Source organism: Mustela lutreola, chromosome 2 (assembly GCF_030435805.1).
Source record: "Mustela lutreola isolate mMusLut2 chromosome 2, mMusLut2.pri, whole genome shotgun sequence".
Classification (NCBI taxonomy): Eukaryota; Metazoa; Chordata; class Mammalia; order Carnivora; family Mustelidae; genus Mustela; species Mustela lutreola.
In genome coordinates this window covers 169927666-169948572 of record NC_081291.1, presented here as the reverse complement: position 1 = coordinate 169948572, position 20907 = coordinate 169927666, and the positions used below count along the sequence as shown (strand labels likewise).

The following is a 20907-nucleotide window of genomic DNA, read 5'->3' as shown; positions in this document are numbered from 1 at the left end:
ACTGTATGGTGACTAACAATTAAAAAACAAATAACATGGTGCTTAGCTGTTTGATCTAGGGGAGTCCTCCTAGGGCCTTTAGAGGACAGTGTAAGCTTTTCCTCAACATGGAATCTTTTGTTTTTCTAGTAGTCCTTGTCACATGACATTATGCTGATTTGAATAATCACAAATTAAATGTATGATTTCCAAGAAGAGAAAGTTGTGTAGAATTTAATTTATTACAGGTCTTGGTAAAGAGAAAGCAAAGCATGCTATATGCATATTTTTAATGTTTCTAGGTAACATTGTGTGAGTATGAATTAAATCAAAGGATGATGGTTACTTTTTGGTCTGTGTTTTACTGTCTATACAGCAAACTTCTTGCAAAATCACATTGATATATAACAACTAATCACATTGATAAATGTCATGTTAGCATGTTCCTATTTTACTTTAAAATTAAACCAACACATTTTTATTTCTATTAGAAACCAACACCCAGTCTTCCTGATCTCTAGAATGACCGCAGTAAAATTTAGCTACCCATAGAACCAAACTAAAATTTTTACTTCCTACTAAATTCATTTGCCCCTGATTTTAATTTTAAATAGATTTGTGTGTATTTTAAAAAACACAGTTGTTCTTAAACTTCACATTTAATTAAAGATGGAATTTTTAAAACAACAACAAAGAGGCTTACCTCATTACAACAACCATTCATCACAGCAGAGTTCCTGTGTATTCCATATATGGCATCTTTCTGTGGGGCTACTTTCCAACATGAAGCTGTTTCCTGACCACCTGATCTTTGGGTGATCTGTGTTCTCCTCTAATAACCTCTTCTTTCTCTTTCTTTCTTCCTTTCCTTTTCTTTCTGTTCTTTCCTTTCTGTTCTTTCCTTTCCTCTCCTTCTTTCTTAACAACTTCAGATTCTTTTTTCAATTTTTTAAAAAAAATTTTGACTGTATGTAAGATGTGATCAGAATGGCTTTGTGAGGGGCACCTGGGTGGCTCAGTGGGTTAGGCTGCTGCCATTGGCTCAGGTCATGATCCCAGGGTCCTTGGATTGAGTCTCTCTGCTCAGCAGGTAGCCTGCTTCCCTCTCTCTCTCTCTGCCTGCCTCTCTGTCTACTTGTGATTTCTCTGTCAAATAAATAAAAATCTTTAAAAAAAAAAAAAAAAAAGAGAATGGCTTTGTGAGTTAAGACAGATCTTGTCCAAGCATATACCTAAGGTCCTATTTTTAAATAAAAAAGAGAAAACCCCTCTGTGTCTTCAGGCAACAGTATTCCTGATTCTCACTTTAATTGAGAGATTCCTAAAAATAAAAATGCATTTATGTATGATCTATATGCGCAAGGACAGTCAGTGAGTTAGGTTAGGCACTGCCATATATGTTATTTCAGTGCAGATCTGAGATTTAATTGGCTTAATACAATCTTAAGGAATATAGGTTTCTTTCTCTAATACTTGTTTAATCATAAACCCTGGGTTATAGATTTACCGCTTTGCTGTTTTTATTTTCTCTCTTTGTTTCTGTTGATTATTGAAGGAATGAAAACAAAGGCCTTCGGTAATATGAAAAGGATTCACTTCAAATGAAAAAGTATTTTGGGGAAGCACCTGACTATACCCCCAAGATTGAAAATATCAAAAATACATCACTCTCTAATTTAAATTTGTTTTTGAAAGTTTTAAAGATTATTTGAACAAAGCCCCCGAGATTTTGGAAGACTCCTTTTATAAATTTTTTTTTTTTTTTAAATAAAGTTTCTCATATAGCCTGGTACTTTTTATCAGCCCTCATTTTACATGGTAGAAATAACAATTTGAGAAAAGCAAACTCAAACTTCTTAGACATCAAGCACAAGTACTCTTTTGTTTAAAAAGAAAAAAATCCATTGAAACCACTCTCCCCCCAATTCAGTAAAGCAAGAAGCATCACATTAGGAGATAATTCATGTTATAAATAGCTGTGGTATTGAAGAAAGTGTTATTTGAAATGGTGAGACAATAGGCTCACCAAAGTATGAGTACTTAAGCACATATATGCAAGATTATTGCTAAAAGGAGGGTTTTGAAAGTTTTCTATAACAAGTTCTATATGGTTCTATTGTATTTTGAGTCTTTGTTAGCATTCCTTTTTGACTCTGTGTGGATATATGTACTTTATGCTTGTAAATTGATGATTTATTTGTTTTTGACTTTCAGATCCTACTCAAATGGGAGGCCTGAGCATGCTGCTTTTAGCTGGAGAACATGCTCTTGGAACACCAGAGGTAAGCTGGTCCTCATTCCTGCCCACTCTGCTCACACTGAGGCTTGAAAACACAGACATTTGCATTTTCATGCTCTTAGTTCTGTAGTTTTACTGTTTACAGCTCATAAGCAAACTTTATCTTTCTTTTTGTTTGTTTTGGTCAAGATCTGTATGTGCTTTGTAGTGTGCCTTGAGTAGAGCAGAAGTGGTGTAAATAAACCCAAGAGGACGCAAATTAAGAGATCAGGTGCAGATTTTTGTGGTTTTGTGAACCTCAGAGAGAGAAATGGAATGTACTGATAATTAGCATTTGCCACAATTGTGTCATAGGTCTGTAGGGTGGGTCCTCTGATTCATTCCCTCTATTCATAATGTATCCTGCTTTTGTGACGTTCTCTTACAGACTTTTGCTAGTGAAAACATGAGAGTTTAACTGTCAAGTCTTTCTGGTACCTGAATAAATCCAAACTTGTTTTTTTGAAACATGGCATTCCAAGATTGTTTTATTCTTTAAAATGGAAAATGAAAAGGACCCAGGCCCTTATGACATTGGTTTTATGAGATCTCTTCTTCTTTGTGGTTATTGGGCTGCTTTTACAAAACATTTTTGGCATGGTTTGATTGGCAGGTCATAGCAGCTAACCATGCATATTTTGCATTTGTGGAATTTCTCTCTTTTCCAGACCTATTTAACAGAGGCCAGACAAATTAACCTGAGATCATGCTATTTTACCATGCGCAGGTACTTGAGAATGAGACTTTTGAGTCCCAACCAGAGCCACTATTTATGGCCAAAGAGCAGTCAGCTCAATTCTACTTGTTTTTGAAGTTATGAATATGCCATACAGAGTACAGTTGACTCTTAATTTAAATAGGGATTTTCATGATACTGTGTAAGATATTTCTATCACAGAGGCTTTTAATTATCTGTAGTTCACATTTGGGATCCATAATAGTTGACCATATATTTAACATAATTATTGTGATTCCATTTGATTCGGTGTAGCAAAAGAATGTGTGTAAACTGGTATACTGGGAGTTGTTAACATTGTACTAATCTTTAGCCGAGAAAAATAAACATGTCACTTTGTACCTTTGCATACTTACTATTCAGCATGTTTTTACTTCCTAACACAATAGAATTCTCGGAAACCATTTCTCTTTCTAACACATGGCTGCCTGATAGCAATCATAATGACTCTCTCTTAGGTATAGAGTATCACAAGCATGTTGCAAAAGGTGAATGTTGGAATAATAATGCACACTTGACCTTTTCAACACAGCGTGACTCATGATTTCTAAGAATGTACTGTGTTGTGAGAGTCAGCATCATCTTTTCTAACAGATTATACTATAATCTTCCCAGCTTCTGTTACCATTCTTTCTAACTTCATGGAACACATGCAAATTAAATAAATAAATATTTGTAAAACTTAGAAAAAAATGTTAGTCAAAGAAAAAACTGCCCCCCCGCCCTACAACCCCTGCCTTTGCTTAAAGTCTACTTCCTGGGCTCTCTTCAGGGAGAAGATCTCCCTTTTAAGAACAGCAGGTTTTTTACACAAGTAATTTAAACAGTGGTCAACTTTTTATTTCTGAGGAAGGGGAACTGTTTTGAGAATTCTGGAGCAAAAGTAGTTTATAAAGGTAAATTACTTAAAGAAGTGCACCATATAGGAAAAGGGAATCTTTGCTAATGAAGAAGTTGCCAGCCATTTGGTCTTGAAGAACCACTTCTAAGAATATAGCTCCTTCTTGCTTCCTACTTCTCATCTCAGAGGTATATTTAGGTCACTAATCTTGAGATACTGAAACAATAAAGAAGTGAGTGTTGTACAAAATTAACCTGTGTCTAAATATGGTTCATTTTGAGAGCTCATATTGTAGATATCATCAGTAGACTTCATTTAGCATCTGTTTTCCCTGCAAAATCTTCTCATTCCAAATATGTAAACATGGTTGTAGAATGGTAGGGGCCCAGATACATAGGCAGATGATGAACAATAAATATGTACTTAAAGTTTCCTAAGAAAATTATCAGGGTAATGAGATCAGGAGAGAATGTTACAGAAGTTTCATACTGCTGACATTTGGAACAATTACTGTGATATGTGTTTATGCTATTAGGTAGGACCAGTCAAATAAAGTGACATTTTACAAAAATTCGGCCACGTAAAAAGTCTAATCATAACGGCTTTTTTAAATGCCATTGCAGAATTCTTATTCTGAAATACTATTCTTAAAGGGAGGAGATTTTCCTTTGTTAATTAACCTCAAACCTAACTACATAGAAAAAAATCCTCAGAAGTTTGTATTTTTAAATGTAGAAATTTTAATATAGGTAATAGTTGTTTAAAAAAAAATTCTAGAAGGCATGTAGGCTTGCTGTAAATAATAACTTATCAGATTAATATATTTGAATATATTCTAATATCTAAAGTAATAAAATTCCATATTGAAAGCTTGTTTGGCCTGTAATCGTTCCTGGATCTCCCTAATGTGCTCTTAAGAGTTTTTAGAGTTGTTTAACAGGCTAACATGGAACATAAAAATTGGGGAAGTAATGACAAAGAAAATGTTTGAGTTGTCTTTTTCCTGAATCTTCTGATCAGTTCTGATTTTGCCATAATAAGTTTGTGGCATTATTAGGTGTACATTTGTACATACTGCTATTGTTGAGGCAGGCTTAGTTTTCAGTTGTGCTATCTTTTTCTCTGATTAATAAAAAGGCTGAAATTTGTATTTACAGTTTGGTTCTTTTGTTTTTCACATAAATGATTAGTCGTGTGTTTCCTTTATTTCCAGGGTACGTTGAAATGCATTAAGATTTTTAAAAACTGCTTGTCATTCACTTATGGATGAGGAAGCAAAATAGATGAACTAGCAGGACAGACATAAAGGAGTGACCCTCCTCCCCACCACAGGCTCAACATGCCACACTAAGCTGGCCTCTGTTGAAACTTGGTGAAATGTAAGCATGCAAGTCTCCCTAACAAATACCTCTCTTAATAGTGAGGGAAACAGAAAGAATGTTACCAATGAACATCAGATTTTTGCAAAGATAGTTAAATCAGAAGCCAAATGGAAGTTGCTTAATCAGTAAAATACAGTATACAGATCAGCTGAGAATAGGCCTGCAGAGGGCTACAGAGGACGTGAGAGGCAATCTGTTCAGCATTCCCGTCAGACTCTGGGAAGAGCAAAAGAGAAGGCCGTTATATAAATAGAGGTAGGCCCTTACATTTCATATCAGAGATTTATTATCTAAAGATGAAAAGGCAGTGAATGAAGTTTATAATATCTGATCTCGGGTTTGTAGAAGTGCTCTCCAATACTAAAAATAGTCTATACTATTATATGTGTTACTTTAATAAAAATGCAAAGCTTAATAAAATTTAAGGAATAAAGGCCAGGAGTGCTGCGTTTCAAGGAGTGTGTAGGGACTGAAGTCCACACATAATACAGAGAACAGCATGGATCCGTATTGGAAAGGACCACACTCCATATCCTGCCTGAGTCAGGGCCAGAAAGTCCTGAGTAGTACAGAAGGAAGGGTGGTTTGGGGACTAAAAGAAAATGTATTAAGTTAAGGAGAGTAATCCTAGCTGCTGAGAAGGTTTGAGGCATCAGTATCTATTTAGTTGTGATGGAAGGCAAACTTTCAAATGTGTGGGAAGTATATTGGAGGTTAAGTCTGTGATTTTACAATGCCTAATTCTTTCCTTGGAACCAAAAAATAAGACAGTAGAGTCCTTCATCCTGTAAAATGGAGGTAATAATAACACCCACTTGGGGGGGGGGGGTGCCTGGGTGGCTCAGTGGGTTAAAGCCTCTGCCTTCTGCTCAAGCCCTGATCCAAGGGTCCTGGGTTCGAGCCCCGCATTGGGCTCTCTGCTCAACAGGAAGTCTGCTTCCCTTCCTCTCTCTCTCTCTTTGCCTGCCTCTCTGCCTACTTGTGATCTCTGTCTGTCAAATAAATAAAATCTTAAAAAAAAAAAAATACCCACTTGCCTCTAACTCCCAAGACACCTGTGAAGATTCATTAAGTAAAACCTATGAGGCAGTTTCACCTCTCCTGAAGAGCATTCTTGCAGGTACCGAGTGTTATTAACCTATGTTATTCTAGGCATTTCATACATAACTTAAAAGCTTAAATTCTACAAGGCATCAGTCCTACAGGATTTCGTGTGTGTGCGTTACTGGCACGGCACCATGTGCACACGCACACATGCGCACACACACATGCAGGGCTCCTTATCCATCGATAACTGGTAGGAAATTGCAGTTACAATTTATTCTCAATCACGAGGTGCTTGAGAAGGAGACAACTTTTTAATACATGGTATAAATTACTGGGTAGGAAGTATGACTTAAGCAGAGTAGCTGAGTTAGCATAAAAAGTTAGTGGAGAAGATGCTAGCAAATGATGGTAACACTTCCATTATCAAGGGACTAGACAATTTGTATGTAAGGAGTGAACAGTGTAGTAACTGTCTGCCATCTTTTCACACATTCAGTCACATGGCAGGTATTTACCTAATGCTTACTATGTGCCAGTCCCATCAGAGAACAAACCCAGACATGATTCTGGACCGTCATGGAGCTCATGGGGTAATGAGGTACAGGGTTTTATATACAGCAAATTCTTCACATACTTCTGACTTCAAAGGAGATTTCACTGATTTTGTTGATCACCATCTGCCTGTTCAAAAGTAAAACAGTTCATATATCCAAATTTCCATATGATTGAAACTTGAAAATTAAATACTACAAATTAAATATATTTTGTTTCATGTTCATAACATCAATCTCTCACTTCCTCCAGGGAGCTCGTCCTGATTAGTTGAGCCAAATTTGATTCCTCTTGTTCCTGATCGTTGCTTTTACTGTCAGTGTTATGCATTATAGCTCTTGATTATGTTTAGTTTTGTTCTTTATTATAAACTCTGTAATAAAAGTCTTTAATTTTTTTTTCTCATTGTATACAATGTGTAAGTCTTGATTCATCCAGAAGATGTTAAGCAACTTGAGGTCAGGAACATTAAATTTAACTGCAGGGCTCCTTACTTGTTTGTAGAGTAGTCACTGAACTATCATTTATTGAGTACTTCCTTCATTCCTGGTATCATTCTGAAATGCATTACCGAAGAGTAACTCGATCTCCACAACAACTCTGTGCGTTAAGTCTTCCTGCTTCACAAGTAAACATTAAGCCATTAAGTGAGGAAGTGGAAGCAGAGAAGGGCTAAATAACTTTCTCAAAGTTATTTTGAAGTGCAGAACTGGGATTTCAACCCCGGAGGACTGGGTTCAGTCCCCATGCGGTATCCGGGGCCTTTATGATTCATCCTCCACCCAGCCGATCCCAAATCTGGTTTCTTCTCCTTTCTTCCATGGCACACCATGCTGGAGCTGTATAGGGTCGTTTCGTGAATGCTTTCTGGATCAGACACTGTGCTAAGCACTTCCATGGATTATTTCATTTCATCCTCCAGCAAGCCCTTTGAGGTTGGTGTATTATTATTTATTATTATCCCCCTTTTATAAAGGGGGATAATCTGTCTAGGCTAAAGAAATTGCATAGCCTCTCCAAGATCATCGTGTGATAAAGTCCTGGTGTCAGGATTTACCTAGTCAGTCAGGTTTCCAGGCAATAGTAGGTTATAAGCAATTAAGGTTTTGTGGAGTCAAAAGTCTCAGATGGATTTTTGACTATCGTTGGCTCTCCCAACCCTCATGTTGTTCAAGGATCCATTGTATTTGTTATGAAAGATTATGTCCATGTTTTACACACTGAGTTTTAAGTTTAAAACAAACATTCTGATAAAATTAAAATTCACATGTCTTTATTATAATTTTTGACATAAGTGAACCAGGGGAAATTATTTTTCCATTGGTTGGTACATTTGAGCCTGTTTGATATGTGCCTTCTTAGGCTATTACTAATTTGTCTATTCCACTGTGCTTAAATGCACTGAATTCTCTACCCCTGCCCCCCCACCCAAACTCTTACCCTGTCCCATCAAAGCTTTCGTTTCACGTTTTTTTTTTAACTTCTAAACCTATCTCATGAGGAAATACCCTAGATATACATTTTCTGTTACTTGCTTTCTGGGTGAAATCACTGCCCACTTTGACAACTGCTGGCTAGCCCCGCCTCGTTCACATATCAGCAGCCTGGGGCTCTGGGCTCATGGAATCCAGTCCTTTTGCCCAGCTTGACTGACAGGCATCTGTCCTTGCTGAGTGTCCAGGCCATGGTGCTCCAGACAGTGCTGAACTTGCATGGGCTCTTCAGTCTCTCCGAGATGGTTGGAGGAGGTGGCAGGGAAGGTGGGCCACATAAGAGCTGGGACTCAGAAAGAGGAGGGTGGAGAACTAGGGGACAGACGAGAAGGGGGTGGTTGCTGCTGTGCTGTGTGGCTAAGAGCTTGTTCTGTACGCCGTTGCGTTCTGTCTCCGTATTGCCTCCTGAAGAAGGCAGAGTGCCGGTGTTAGCTACTTTGTCACGTGAGGAACTGGAAGCAGGAGCATGCTGTGGTTTGACTCAGCTACCGTGGCAGGTACTTGTAGACGTGGCCAGGAGCCCCTTCTGGACTCCTACTAGTGCTCTACTGCGTGGCTTAGAATGATGGGAGAACTTCACTCAGGCGCAGCAGGTGTCACCCCGGTAGCCCTGGGGTCCTGAGTCGAACCCCGGAGGCCGTGTACTCCTGGTTTGGGAGCATGCGATTCTGTGCGGGGTTATTTGGTGATGCTCCCCAGGGTAGCTCAGTACTCTGCCTAGTGGTGGCTGGGTCCTGGTGTCAGCTAGCCAAGTGCTGTGCTTCCGCACTCCGATTCTCTCTGACCTAATTTTAAGTTTAATTAAGGGTGGCTTTATTTTAATCCTTAAAAACATTTTGAAGGACTAACTTGGATGTAATATGCTTACATTTAATTCACCTGTGTTTAAGCACAAGTCCATTTCAGAGCTTCATTTAACATCTCCTATTAAATGCAAATTAAATGATCACTCAGGTACTCTGTTAGAGAAGAATACTTGGCAAAAGCTGCCAATTGTAGGAAAGGCTGGGGGAGGCTGAACGAGAGTGAGAATCAGTTCACTGGCCCTGGGCATCATGAGGAATCTTTACCCTTGAACTCTGAAACAGAATCCTCTTCTCCCTAACTCTCTCCTCCCACTGAAGACAACTGCCCTGTGCATGCGTACTTTCCCTTCCCCCATCCTGAAACCCTTTCAGTGAAAGGCTTTCACTGACCTTAGAAATCCTGGCCCTGTCCAGACCCTTTCCCTCAGCCCTGACGTCCTTCCAGGCAATTACTGGGGCCTGGCAAATACCATCTCTGATTTAATTGGGGCCCCACATCTCAGTTGGTTTATTTTTTTAACCTTCTAATTGGTCTCCTGCCTCCAGTCACTTCTCAGCCAAGGTCATCCTGCACTCCACTGACAGAATTATCTAACTACCTATCTCTCATCATGCTGCTCCACTGAGTGAAAACCTTGGCTGGCTCCCCATTGCCTTCAGCCTAATTTTCAAACTTTGTAGCAGAGAATTCAGATTTCTCTGTTTGATTCATCTCCCACTACACTCCAGGCTTCTACTCTTCGTCCGCACTGAGAAAGTCATTGTTTCTCAGCACACAGGGCACCTGCTTCCATACATTTCCTCCTGCTGCTACCACATCATTTGCACAATTCTGGTGTCTTCTCCTAGGCATATCTTAGATGTTACTGTCTTAATAACTTCTGCTTATTCCAAAAGGAGTGAAGGCTACCGTACTCTGTCTTCAGAGGCCTTACCCTGCTACTGTGTTCTGCCACCGTGCACTTACATCTTAACTGTGTAGCTGTCCCCCACACTTGGATTATAAGCCACTTAAGGGCCAGACACTTTGCCTTAGTTATCATTTCATTCCCCAGCACATAATGCATACAGGTGGAATGTAAGCTTCTTAAAAGCAGTATGCAGTTTTGTGACTGGCACATAGTGGGTTTTTATTGAGTATTTGTTGAAGGAGTTGAGTATCAACAAATGTTTGAAATAGCAAGGGCAGAACTGTATGGTTCAAATGAAACCAATGCACTTAACCCTTTTTGTTGACTGTGTTTATCCAAATCCAACTGTGTGGGGCTGCAGTCTTCAACCTTGTGAGGGAGGAAAAGGCTGGTGCTAATACCTAGCTTTCCAAAGCACTTCTCCTGCATCTCACTAGTGTGATCTTGTTTTATATCAGGAGGCGGGATCACATTTCTGTATCTTCTGTTTGCATGATGTCAAGTGTACTTGTGGGAAAAGATACTACTTTGTTGTAATCTTAATTAGGCTAATAATAACTCTTTCCTGGTTATTGAGAATTATGGTTAAATCAAAGGGAAGTTTGGATTTAAGGGACATTAACAAAACTTTGCTTTTAAGAATCCCCTTAGCTGTTTCTTACTTGGGCAGATAGCTACACCTAGTGGCTTTATGGATTATTTCAGAGACTCTAGGAAAAGCTTTTGGGGTTTTTTTCCTCCCTTTATTTAACCTCTGCTTATTTGGTGTCTTTTCTTTCCTCTTAATTAATGAAGCGGTATCTTTGACTCATATATTCTCTTATATTTAGAAAGTACGCTGGCCCCAGCATAGGAATGGAGATTGAGGAATTGATATTTATCCATAAAATGCAAATCCCCATATAATAAGTAATTTGGAGTACTATTAGTACAAATAGCAAGGTGATAAGGTCTGGGACCCTCTGACTAGAACTTAAATAAGAGCCTTGTGTGCAAAATACTCTCTTACTTTTATGTGGATATAATCCCAGATTTCTTTAACAAATGTGTATATTTATCAGTATATGCACAAATGTACACCTCTGCCTTGGATGCCTTATTTGTCAAGCACACAAGAATGAATTTCTACATACATACATTTTCCGTGTCATTGAGCCATATTTACATTTTGAGATTTCTGATGGAAATATGCCTAGCATGTATCACACGCATTTCTGCCTTTTAATAAAACCTATATTTTATAATTATCCTTATCTTGACAACTTAGAACCATAGTTATAAATATTAATTACTTGAGTCAACTGAAGCCTTCAGGAGAAACTTTGAGACTCTTTGCTCTACTTTAATTTCTTTTAGATAGACCACAGTGCTTTACAAAACATTTGTGTCTGTTCACAGTTTTTTCTGTCCTCTCCCTGCCTTTGCTGCTGGCATTGGGTTTTTTGTTGTTGTTTGTTTCTTGTTTTTGTTTTTGCCACCCTCTTCCTATTATCCCCACTCAAGGCCCCTTATCATTTTGGCTTCAATTTCTGCTATGGACTAGAGGTAACCAAACATCTAGTAGGATCCCAGTTCTCTTGGCTCCTGAATTTGTGCTGTTTACACCAAAAATATATGCTAAATTCACAGTGCCTTAAACTTATGGGTAAAGTTAAAGGTTACTGGATTTTGAGAGACATCTTTGAGGTGCATAGCTTAGTGATTCTGTTCTGCTATTTTAACCATTGGTCAGTCTTTGTTGTGTGATTCCTGGCCAGGTCATTGAGATTTCTTTGTTTCCACACACAAATAGAACCAAGGCAGTTAACAGATACTCACTGTACATCTGCTGTGTATTTGGTATGTGGTGAGCACAAACATGCATATGTAGACTTCCTTGATTTCATAGCCCAATTAATATAATGTGTGGAGGATTACAGTTGCCTTGATAATTACTCACATTTGAATTCTCTATTCAGATAGAAAGTTGTATTGATGACCATCCATTTTAATGATTTGCAGAGGGTCTCATTTAACTTCAAAATTTTGTGACTTGTATCGTTATGGCCAAATAATCTATAAACAGCACTTGGAGAGAGAGTTGACTTTTCTTCTTATAGTTCATATGAACTCTAAGCCATAGGGTAACTAATCTTCTCATAACTGGTAACTGGTAACTTTATCATGTGTGGTGAAATAGCTATCTGAAGTAAGAATTTATATAATATAGACTTTATGCAGTTTAGCTACCCTAAATATATTTGATTCCAACTATCTTTTGTAGATTGTCACATGTGCAATCTATATTACTAAGTTTTAAGACCCTTCATAATTTTAATTTAATCCTAGGCTTGATTTTTAAAAAATTATTGATTATTTACCAAGATATCTGGAGCTACACATAAATGATTTCTTTATAAACCAAGATAGTGTTGATTTTTCTTCATCATTTCTTCATCATTCCTAGATAAAGCTATATTTTATTCAAGTATTCCTTTCAGTGAAGGAATCCTTTGTGGCTAGTAATTTCAGAGTTCGTTGGCCTTCTTTTTAGTGCATTTTGTGTCTCCTTGGCTTCAAATTCTTGGGAAGTAAATAATACCATTGATTGGGCCATTTGGTATACAATTTGTCAATTAGTCAAGTGATAGGGAGCTGGTCTTTGGCAGCCAGACCACAGGTGGCAAATGAAAGAAAGCTTCTGCACCTTCTCGAGTTCATCACTGGAAGAAGATGGCCATTACTCTTTCAAATACAGAGATGGCAATTGAAATTTCAGATGCTGGTTCCTGCCCAGTGACCTATGATAATGTTAGAGGAACATATCTTAAGTGTCTAATAAAGAGGTTTAGTGAGAAATTCCATTTTTAGGAACATAACCTGGGTGATTGATTGTCATCTGTTTCCATAAGATTCAACCACATAATATAATAATTTGCAGCTCTTAAAATTACATTGGAAAAGCTTTAACAACACAGGAAAAATCATATAAAAAGCGTTCTTTAACTGTAGTACAGCGTCTCAATTTTGATGAAGTTATCTTATACAGCTGGAAGAATATATATAAGTATTAACAGTGCTTATCTTCTGGAGATAGCACTGTCGATTTTTCTTCTGTACTTCAGTTTTTGGGTTTTTCTCAGATTTGCAGCAGTGAACTTAGATTATTTTATTGTCAGAAATATGTTTATTTAAAACTATTTTTAACTTGTTTTTCTCTGTAATAAAACATAACTTTTTCCCTAAGACTTCCTAACCTTGTCACATAGGAAGGGAACTAAGAGGACACACTGATTTAGGATTTAGAAGACACGTCAAACTTTTTTTTAGTTTATTTAAAATACTTGTTGACCTTGTGAGCAGGCAAAGTTGAACATTCTTTATTAAACAAAGCCCTAGGAAGAAGATGAACAATAAACAAATATTTATGCCTTGTGGTGATAGAATAAGGGGATTATTGAATGTTGGGGGAGAGGAGATATTGTTTACTTCTCTGGTCCTTAGTTCCTTCACTTGTAAAAAGGGTCAGATGAGAGGAATAATCGTACTGTTCTCTCAACATTCCTTGACTCTCAAGACATTTGAATTACAGTTGGCTGTCTATGTGATTATGTCACCCAAATGGCAGAGATAGGTCCTGACAAGTGTGTGTGTCCTGACAAGAATACTTGATTAATAACAAGAATTTTTTTTTAAATCCAGTGGTATTTCTATAAATGTTGTTAGTAATAAAGATCGCAAATAAATATTATAGAGCCCTAAATGTTTACCCAATGCAGTGACTAGTGCAAAGAAAATATGTATAATAAAAGAAAATATTCTTAGGTAAATACTATTCTATGATTAGGGTTTGTGTATAAACACATGAACACCTAGAAAACCAGAATTTGATTTTAGTTTTGTTTTTGCAAATGTTTTATATTATCAAATCCCATTTGTGTTTTCATGCAGTTCAATGATACAAAATATTGAGGAAACGTAGAACACAAAAGAAGTAGGTATTTTTTGGAATTGGTGACAGAAAGCCACCAATGGATATTAACTTTTCTAAAATGCATTGTCTTGTCCATCTCCTGCTTTTCATTGCATTATTGAACTGTTGGATGGCGCTTTGTATGAAACTTGGTGTACTGTAACTGCTATTTTGTCATAGTTTGCCTCAGTTGGGTGAATGAAAACTATTCTCTTCTCCAACAGGAATGTTTGAAGTGGCATTTGTCATCTGTTGTCTTCCAGAAACTATCTCTATGATGTCTCATACCATCTTTCTTCGTTTCAGATATCCTCTGGCACTTGTAGACAGGATGTTTCAGAATCCCCTGAATTACGTCAGAAGTCCCCATTATTTCAGTTTGCTGAGGTAATGTATTACAGTTCATACTTAATGAGATTATAATGTGAGCTTAAAATTTAGACTGATGACAGTAACTTAAAGTACTGAAGAATTCTCCTTAGCTTACTTAACGTAGATGGGAAAAGAGAGTCAAATTTTGGAAAAGGTATTTTGGAACTCCAGAGTCTCCTAATTAAGGAATAACTTTATGTACTTTATGTCTATAGGAGCTTGTTATTAAGTCACAGTAAATATATTTAAACTGTACCATTGATTTTTGTTTATGAATATAGTAAAATTCAGGATACAATTTAATTATTGTTAGAACTCTGTCATTTATTAGCTGTTAATTTATCAGGTGCTAAATCAGAAGATGTAATCCACTCATGGTTATTGGCTATGCATTCCTTTCTTTTTTTTAAGTACCCTTTGCTCTTAATTGAGACATTAGCATGCATTTGGCAATTTTCAAAGTCCTGTGTCTTTTATCAAACCTGTTTGACTCAATATGTTTCTAACATTGCTTCAGAGATGTGCAGGAAAGCATATTATCCTTAATAGGAAGTCTGTAAGGTTAAGACTGCTTCCCAAAATATCTTCGTTTATCATAGAACTTAATATGGAGCCATCATTATTAATTTTCTTAAACCTTAACCCAACTGATCTTCCCGTGATCATTTGAATTGTCTTTTATACTAGACCTTCTCTCACACTGTCCTGATATAACCCTTCCTAACATTTGCCATTGTGTTAGGTTTTGGACAAAGAGAACATATTTTTAGTTTCAGATTTTTTTTTCCCTCTCCAGTGCCCTTTTCTGGTGGTTCTCAACATTTTATTGGTAAAACTACTGTTCACAAAGGCAGAGGCCATTCCTTTTCAGACATTGTTTGTAATATGTGTAAATGCCTTGCTGGTATCACCAGAATGTTAGAATACGTATTTGCTCACATATTCCTTATCTATCACTTTTCTTTCTGACCGTGTGAGATATGCTGTGAATTACAAATGTTTTGTATATTGTTTCCTTAAGAATTTAATGTCAGAGAGGATTCGCTGTGCACTCAGTTTTTAAACAGTAGTTGTAGAGATGTTAAATAATCTTGGTCCCAACTTTGAAAGCAGAGATGCTTGACCAGGGGCCCCTAAACCTCAAAAGATCTAATGAAAACCCTAAAATTTCCTGTGAACATTTAGGTGTGTTGGCATACGTGCATTTTTGTGGATTCTATAGCACACCTAGGAGTCCAAAGAGATCCCTAACTCTTTTGCTTTTATATAAAGAGTCCCTACCTCAAATCTGATACTTCTTCAGGAGCTCTCTATTCATGTGATTAACTGAGTATCTCTTTAATCCAATATTAATTTACAAGTAAATCCTTTTGTTTAGAAACTTGTAAAATGCTTTTCAAAAATCTAGATGGTTGATGATGGTGTTTCTCTTCATTTTATTCGTCTTAACCCTCAAAGAACTGTAGGTTAGGCAATTAACCTAGGCATAAACTAATTATTTTCCTAACTTTTATTGAGGGTGCATGGGAATGAAAAATGCTCTCTGAAGTAAGACCTACCCAGGACTTCAGGAAAATCCTTGTGGATTCATATTTGCAGTCTGTCACACTTGCACATGGAGCTCATTTGAAATGATAGGTTTCATGGTCTAACCAAGAAGAGTGTAATTTTACCTTAACATGTCTTTAAAATACTTGGTTAAATTTTATTTATCCACAATGGTCTGTTTATATATAGTTTGTTAAATAGATCTGGATTTTTTTTTTTTTTTTTTTTACTGATACTTATTCTAAAGATGCTTATATGTCTCATTATAGTGGCATTAAAATTTTCTTAATGGCTTCAGCAGTGAATAAAGTCAGTAGTTCCATCAGTCTCTTTTCTTATTCTGTCTCATCCCTAAACATTACTTTGATACTATTTCACTGACAGCCTCCATGGTTTTTCCAACCAGCTTAACTTAATTAAGAGGAAAAAAAACTACTTCTCTGATCGAAGAATTCTGATTAATTAAGGTGCATTTGTTGCTTAGTAGGTACCCTTTGATGGAGTTGGTGAGCACAGTTAATTGAAGGAAAATACTTTTATGGGACCGGGAATGGACTGAATTCGTAACGCCCAGGCCTTTTGCTCTTGTAACTCACTTTCTCCCCATTTTGTAGCTGGATAGAAGTCTTTTTCACTTTGGAAGCAAAATTAATAACTGACCTTGTTCTCAAAAGATCTTTGAAAAGTATTTCCATGGGGCCATCAGAGCAAACTTTTAAAGAGGCTACCATAATTACCAAGTGGAAAGGAAAGGCCTCCTAGTAGAACCAGCTGTGGTATGGCAGAATCCTCTATCCACTGTCAGATGCCTGAAGAGTGAGGATGAGAGAGAGTGTGTGTATGTAGGCATGCATGGTGTTGCAAAAGAAATGCTATTCCTCTTCAGTGAATAATTTATTGAGTGCTGGTGCAATGCCAGTGTCTTCTGTAGCTTTTCTTTTCCCCGTAATCCTGTAAAATGGGGATTATTCTCTTCATCATTATCATCAATTTATAGTTGGGAAAAAATAAGTTTTAGAAAGATAAGCTGAGCTGCCCAAGGTCATGTAGCTGGTGAGGAGTCAGCTAAGATTCAATCCCAGATACCCAGAGCCACATCCATATGCTTCTCCAACACTGTTTCCCAGCTGCCTCTCAACAGAGAACAGCTTGGGGGGAGTGGTGTAGGGAAGAGAGAGCAACTGGCTTTTCTTGCAGCTTCCAGCTTTTAATAATATTTTTTAAAATATATTGAAATAAAGCAGTTCATCTCACGTCTCCTCCACGGCTGGCTGCAGCATACCTGATACCCTACAAGAGACATGGCAAATGAGCCAAACTTGGTCTTTTGTTCTTCCAGTCATCTGTTTTTAGAAACATGGCCTTTGTCTTCCTTTATCATTTATAAATACTGTTCTTCTAAAAGGCATTAAGGGTGATGATTCATGTCTTAATCTTTATCAGTGTCTACAGTGGAAATATATGGCAGAATCTATTAGTCTGATATGAGAAAATGTCCTTGTGCATTAAAAATTACTTGTTTCCTTTCAGATATCTTCAAGTTCATCCCACCCTGATACTCCTTCAAAACAGTGTCAAGCATCAGCCTTGTTTCAGTTTGCAGAGGTATTGCCTCTTTTTTTAAAATGATTATTGGGCTGAGAAACTTACTGAGCTCAGGAAATACTAGAATGGAGTTTTAATAACATACAATGAACTTTAGGCATGCCTCTTGCCATTACGAATATAATGCACATAAGGGAATACTTAATGCTTTTTGCTGCCTTTGCTGTAATCACAGATCAGCTCCATATTTTGCATTCATTTTTTTTTTTTTTAAAGATTTTATTTATTTATTTGACAGAGAGAGATCACAAGTAGGCAGAGAGGCAGGCAGAGAGAGGAGGAAGCAGGCTCCCTGCCGAGCAGAGAGCCCGATGCGGGACTCGATCCCAGGACCCTGAGATCATGACCTGAGCCGAAGGCAGCGGCTTAACCCACTGAGCCACCCAGGCGCCCCTTTTGCATTCATTTTATAAGCATTCATTACGGAGTTCATTTAGAATAGACACTTTCCAGTAATTCATTTGTTTCATTTTACCTTGTTCTTAATTTATTTTAAAAGCTTTGGAAAAAACTGCTGTCCACATCCATAGGATTCCAATTTATTAAATGTTTCCAGTAGTGAAATTAGATGCTGTGATTTATGAAAGACTCACAGTGGATGCAGTGGTGCATCTTTAGTAGCATTTAATCCCAGGTTTAGAGCAGGTCAGCTCTCGCAGGATCTCAGATTTCTTTGGTTTATCAGCCAGAGAGAGAGCATACACCAGAGAGTGCTCGCTTACTTAGTTGGTGTGGAGAAGCACATCTGACATGCTTGCCACAAAATCCCTGGCCTCAGCCATAGGCTGCTCATTTATGATGAGCACTCTATGACAAGTAATAAAGTGTATACAGGTCATGAAAATAAGATGGTGTCTGCCCTAGGTCTTTCCCCTTCTTTAGTAATTCCAACCAAAAATATATATCATAAACTAAGCAGTTTTTTGAAGGGTTGAGCGAAAATGACAAGCAGTACCATTCTGTTTAATATTGATGTATTGAATCATTTTGATTCATTTGAATAAAGAATGCTGCATAAATGAAATGTAAAATGATATCTTTTTGGCAGGAGAAAACCCAGCATGCTACTTTGAAAATGAGGAAAAATTACTTTCAGCTTTTATATTAAAAAAAGGAAATACTGCTGCTTCTTGGGACATTAGGGTCAGCCACTGTGACTTTATGCCACCAGTTGGCTTGGTTATCAGTTGGGATTCTCTGCCACAGTATTTGCTTTAGTTGTTGAGGGCTATTCTATAAAACTGGTAACAAAAATGTCATATAATACTACCACTTAGGAAGAACAATTTGCTTGATGAATCTGAATAAATTAAGATTTTATTATAATCTGTCATTATGATAAGCAGACTGTTATTTCCAGTCTGAGGAAATTGTTTTAATATTTCTTGCAGTTGGTAACATCCATTTATTTGATACTAGTAATTTTTTTTAAGAGTTAAAAAGGAATTTTGGTTTGGTGACTAAATTTGGTTTTAATCTTAGTACTTAAGCCAGCCCCACGCAACTTTTTAGAAATATTTTCCTCAAAACAGAAGGTATTTGCCATACATTCTGTTTGATTAAATTCTACATTCTGTAGCTGGATTAGAAAGGTAATGGCTCATCTTTGACACACCTGATATACATTAACTACCAAGAGTATTCAGCTTCATTTAAAATGTCAATATGGGATATCACAGCTGGTGTTCCCAACAGTTATCTCCACTCAGAGCGTGATTGTTATTTAAGTGATACTATTACCATATTTATGAGGAGTTCCTGAAGCCCTGGGCAGCTCTGAGGGCCTAGTTTGATGATGTAATAGCGACTACCACTTGATTCTGGAGAATGAGATCTGAGCCTCTCCTAAACCGATTAATGCTTCCTTGCTGCTAAGTATGCTCACTCCTTAAAGCATGAGAACAGTTTTTTCTTCCCTAGGAAAGAAAAGAACCTTTTCTCACTTGAGACCTATGCAGGGAGATGTGTACAGATTTCACTCCTCTACTCAGTAGCACTGGTCTTCTGAGGGTTTTGGGTTTTGATCATGAGAGAGGATTAAAAAATTGTTAACCTGATAATTATTAGTGCTGTTTCAAGACCTCATAACAGAGGAAGGCATGTGCAGTCGGAAAACCAAAATGAAATATTTTGCCCGAGAATCAAATGTAATTCCCCCTGTCAACTCAGTATATTGTTTTTCCTGGTTATATTTTGCATAGATTGATAATATGAGCCGTTTTCATTCCTAAACCAATTAAATTATTATACTCTCGGTTATTGTTGTGATAGGGGCCCCCAATGTGAAACAACAATCTGGTGAAAGCCGGTGACACAGGTGGTGACAAGAATCCACAGATTGTTTGGCAGAACAAAGGAGATAGAAGTTTATGGAACATACTGGAAGGGAACAGTAGGCAGATTCGGGGAAGAGAGGCTGTCTGCAGAGGCAGGGTGTGGGGGCTGTTTGGAGGAAAGGTGAGGATAAATAGCCCATGGGCCAGTGAGGGCCTCTGGATATTGTGAGGTGGGTCCAGTGGACCTGTCTATATCCATCCAGGGGGTCGTGATAGGCCTTTTCTACAGTCCATCACTCAAGCCTTTTTGCCTAAAAGTGGCCTCTACAGTTACTACTTGTAACTGTTACATATGATTATATAAATTGAGTACACGGTTCTCTGAGGATATATAACTTCTCTAGTCACTTGTCTCAACTGGCCCAAGAGAACCTTAAGTTTCAGTCTCTGTCATCGTAAGATCTGACCACATCGTTAGCCTCATTTGGGGTTTGGTTAATTCAAGGCCAAACAAGAGCTAACAAGATGAACTAATAAAATTATCTACTAAAATCTGCTATAAGCACATATATTTCAGTAGAAATAGAACAGGCTGTAATTACTAACTATAATCATATCCCTAAAGCCTTTATAATTATTTCATGTAACACCTATCACCTTTGAGAAAACAGAAAGATTCTTGAAATTCTTGTTTTAATTAGTTTATAGTAAAGGTTCTCAAACTTTAAAAATGCATTGGAGTCCCCTCAAAGGCTTCTTCAAACAGATTGCGGGGCCTCACTTCTAGGGTTTCTCATTTATTGAGTCTGGTGTGGGGCCTCAGAATTTGCATTTCTAACAAGTTTTCCTGTTGGAAACCACAATTTGAGACCACTGCTCTATAGTATAATTTTTACTCTGAGTTATTAGCTCGTCCTTGTTAAGGTACTTCCTAGTATCTCTGGGCCTTATAGGGAAGGGATGAAGAGAAAAAAGGACGGGCACATAATAGAACTCTACTCAGGAACCCACTTGGACCCCCTCTCTTTTCAGAGGGATTTCAGTACACTTAGAGAAAAGTGAGTGTTTCTATGATTAGGAAACGATTTAGTCTTTAAAAATGTTTAGCTTTGTAATATTAAGGTTAGGC

At 37.4% G+C, this 20907-nt stretch overlaps 1 protein-coding gene across 12 annotated transcripts in view; it reads left to right on the top strand.

Moving 5' to 3' along the window:
- The window catches only part of BBX (BBX high mobility group box domain containing), a 276694-nt gene that overhangs the window by 197368 nt on the left and 58419 nt on the right, over positions 1–20907 (top strand). For 11 of the 12 annotated variants that reach the window (XM_059164248.1, XM_059164245.1, XM_059164246.1 and 8 more), the window contains 3 exons: positions 2194–2261; positions 14284–14364; positions 17428–17502. In XM_059164248.1, the coding sequence (XP_059020231.1) occupies positions 2194–2261; positions 14284–14364; positions 17428–17502 (224 nt within the window). The remainder of the gene's footprint in view (positions 1–2193; positions 2262–14283; positions 14365–17427; positions 17503–20907) is intronic. The other variant, XM_059164238.1, reaches the window with a different exon arrangement.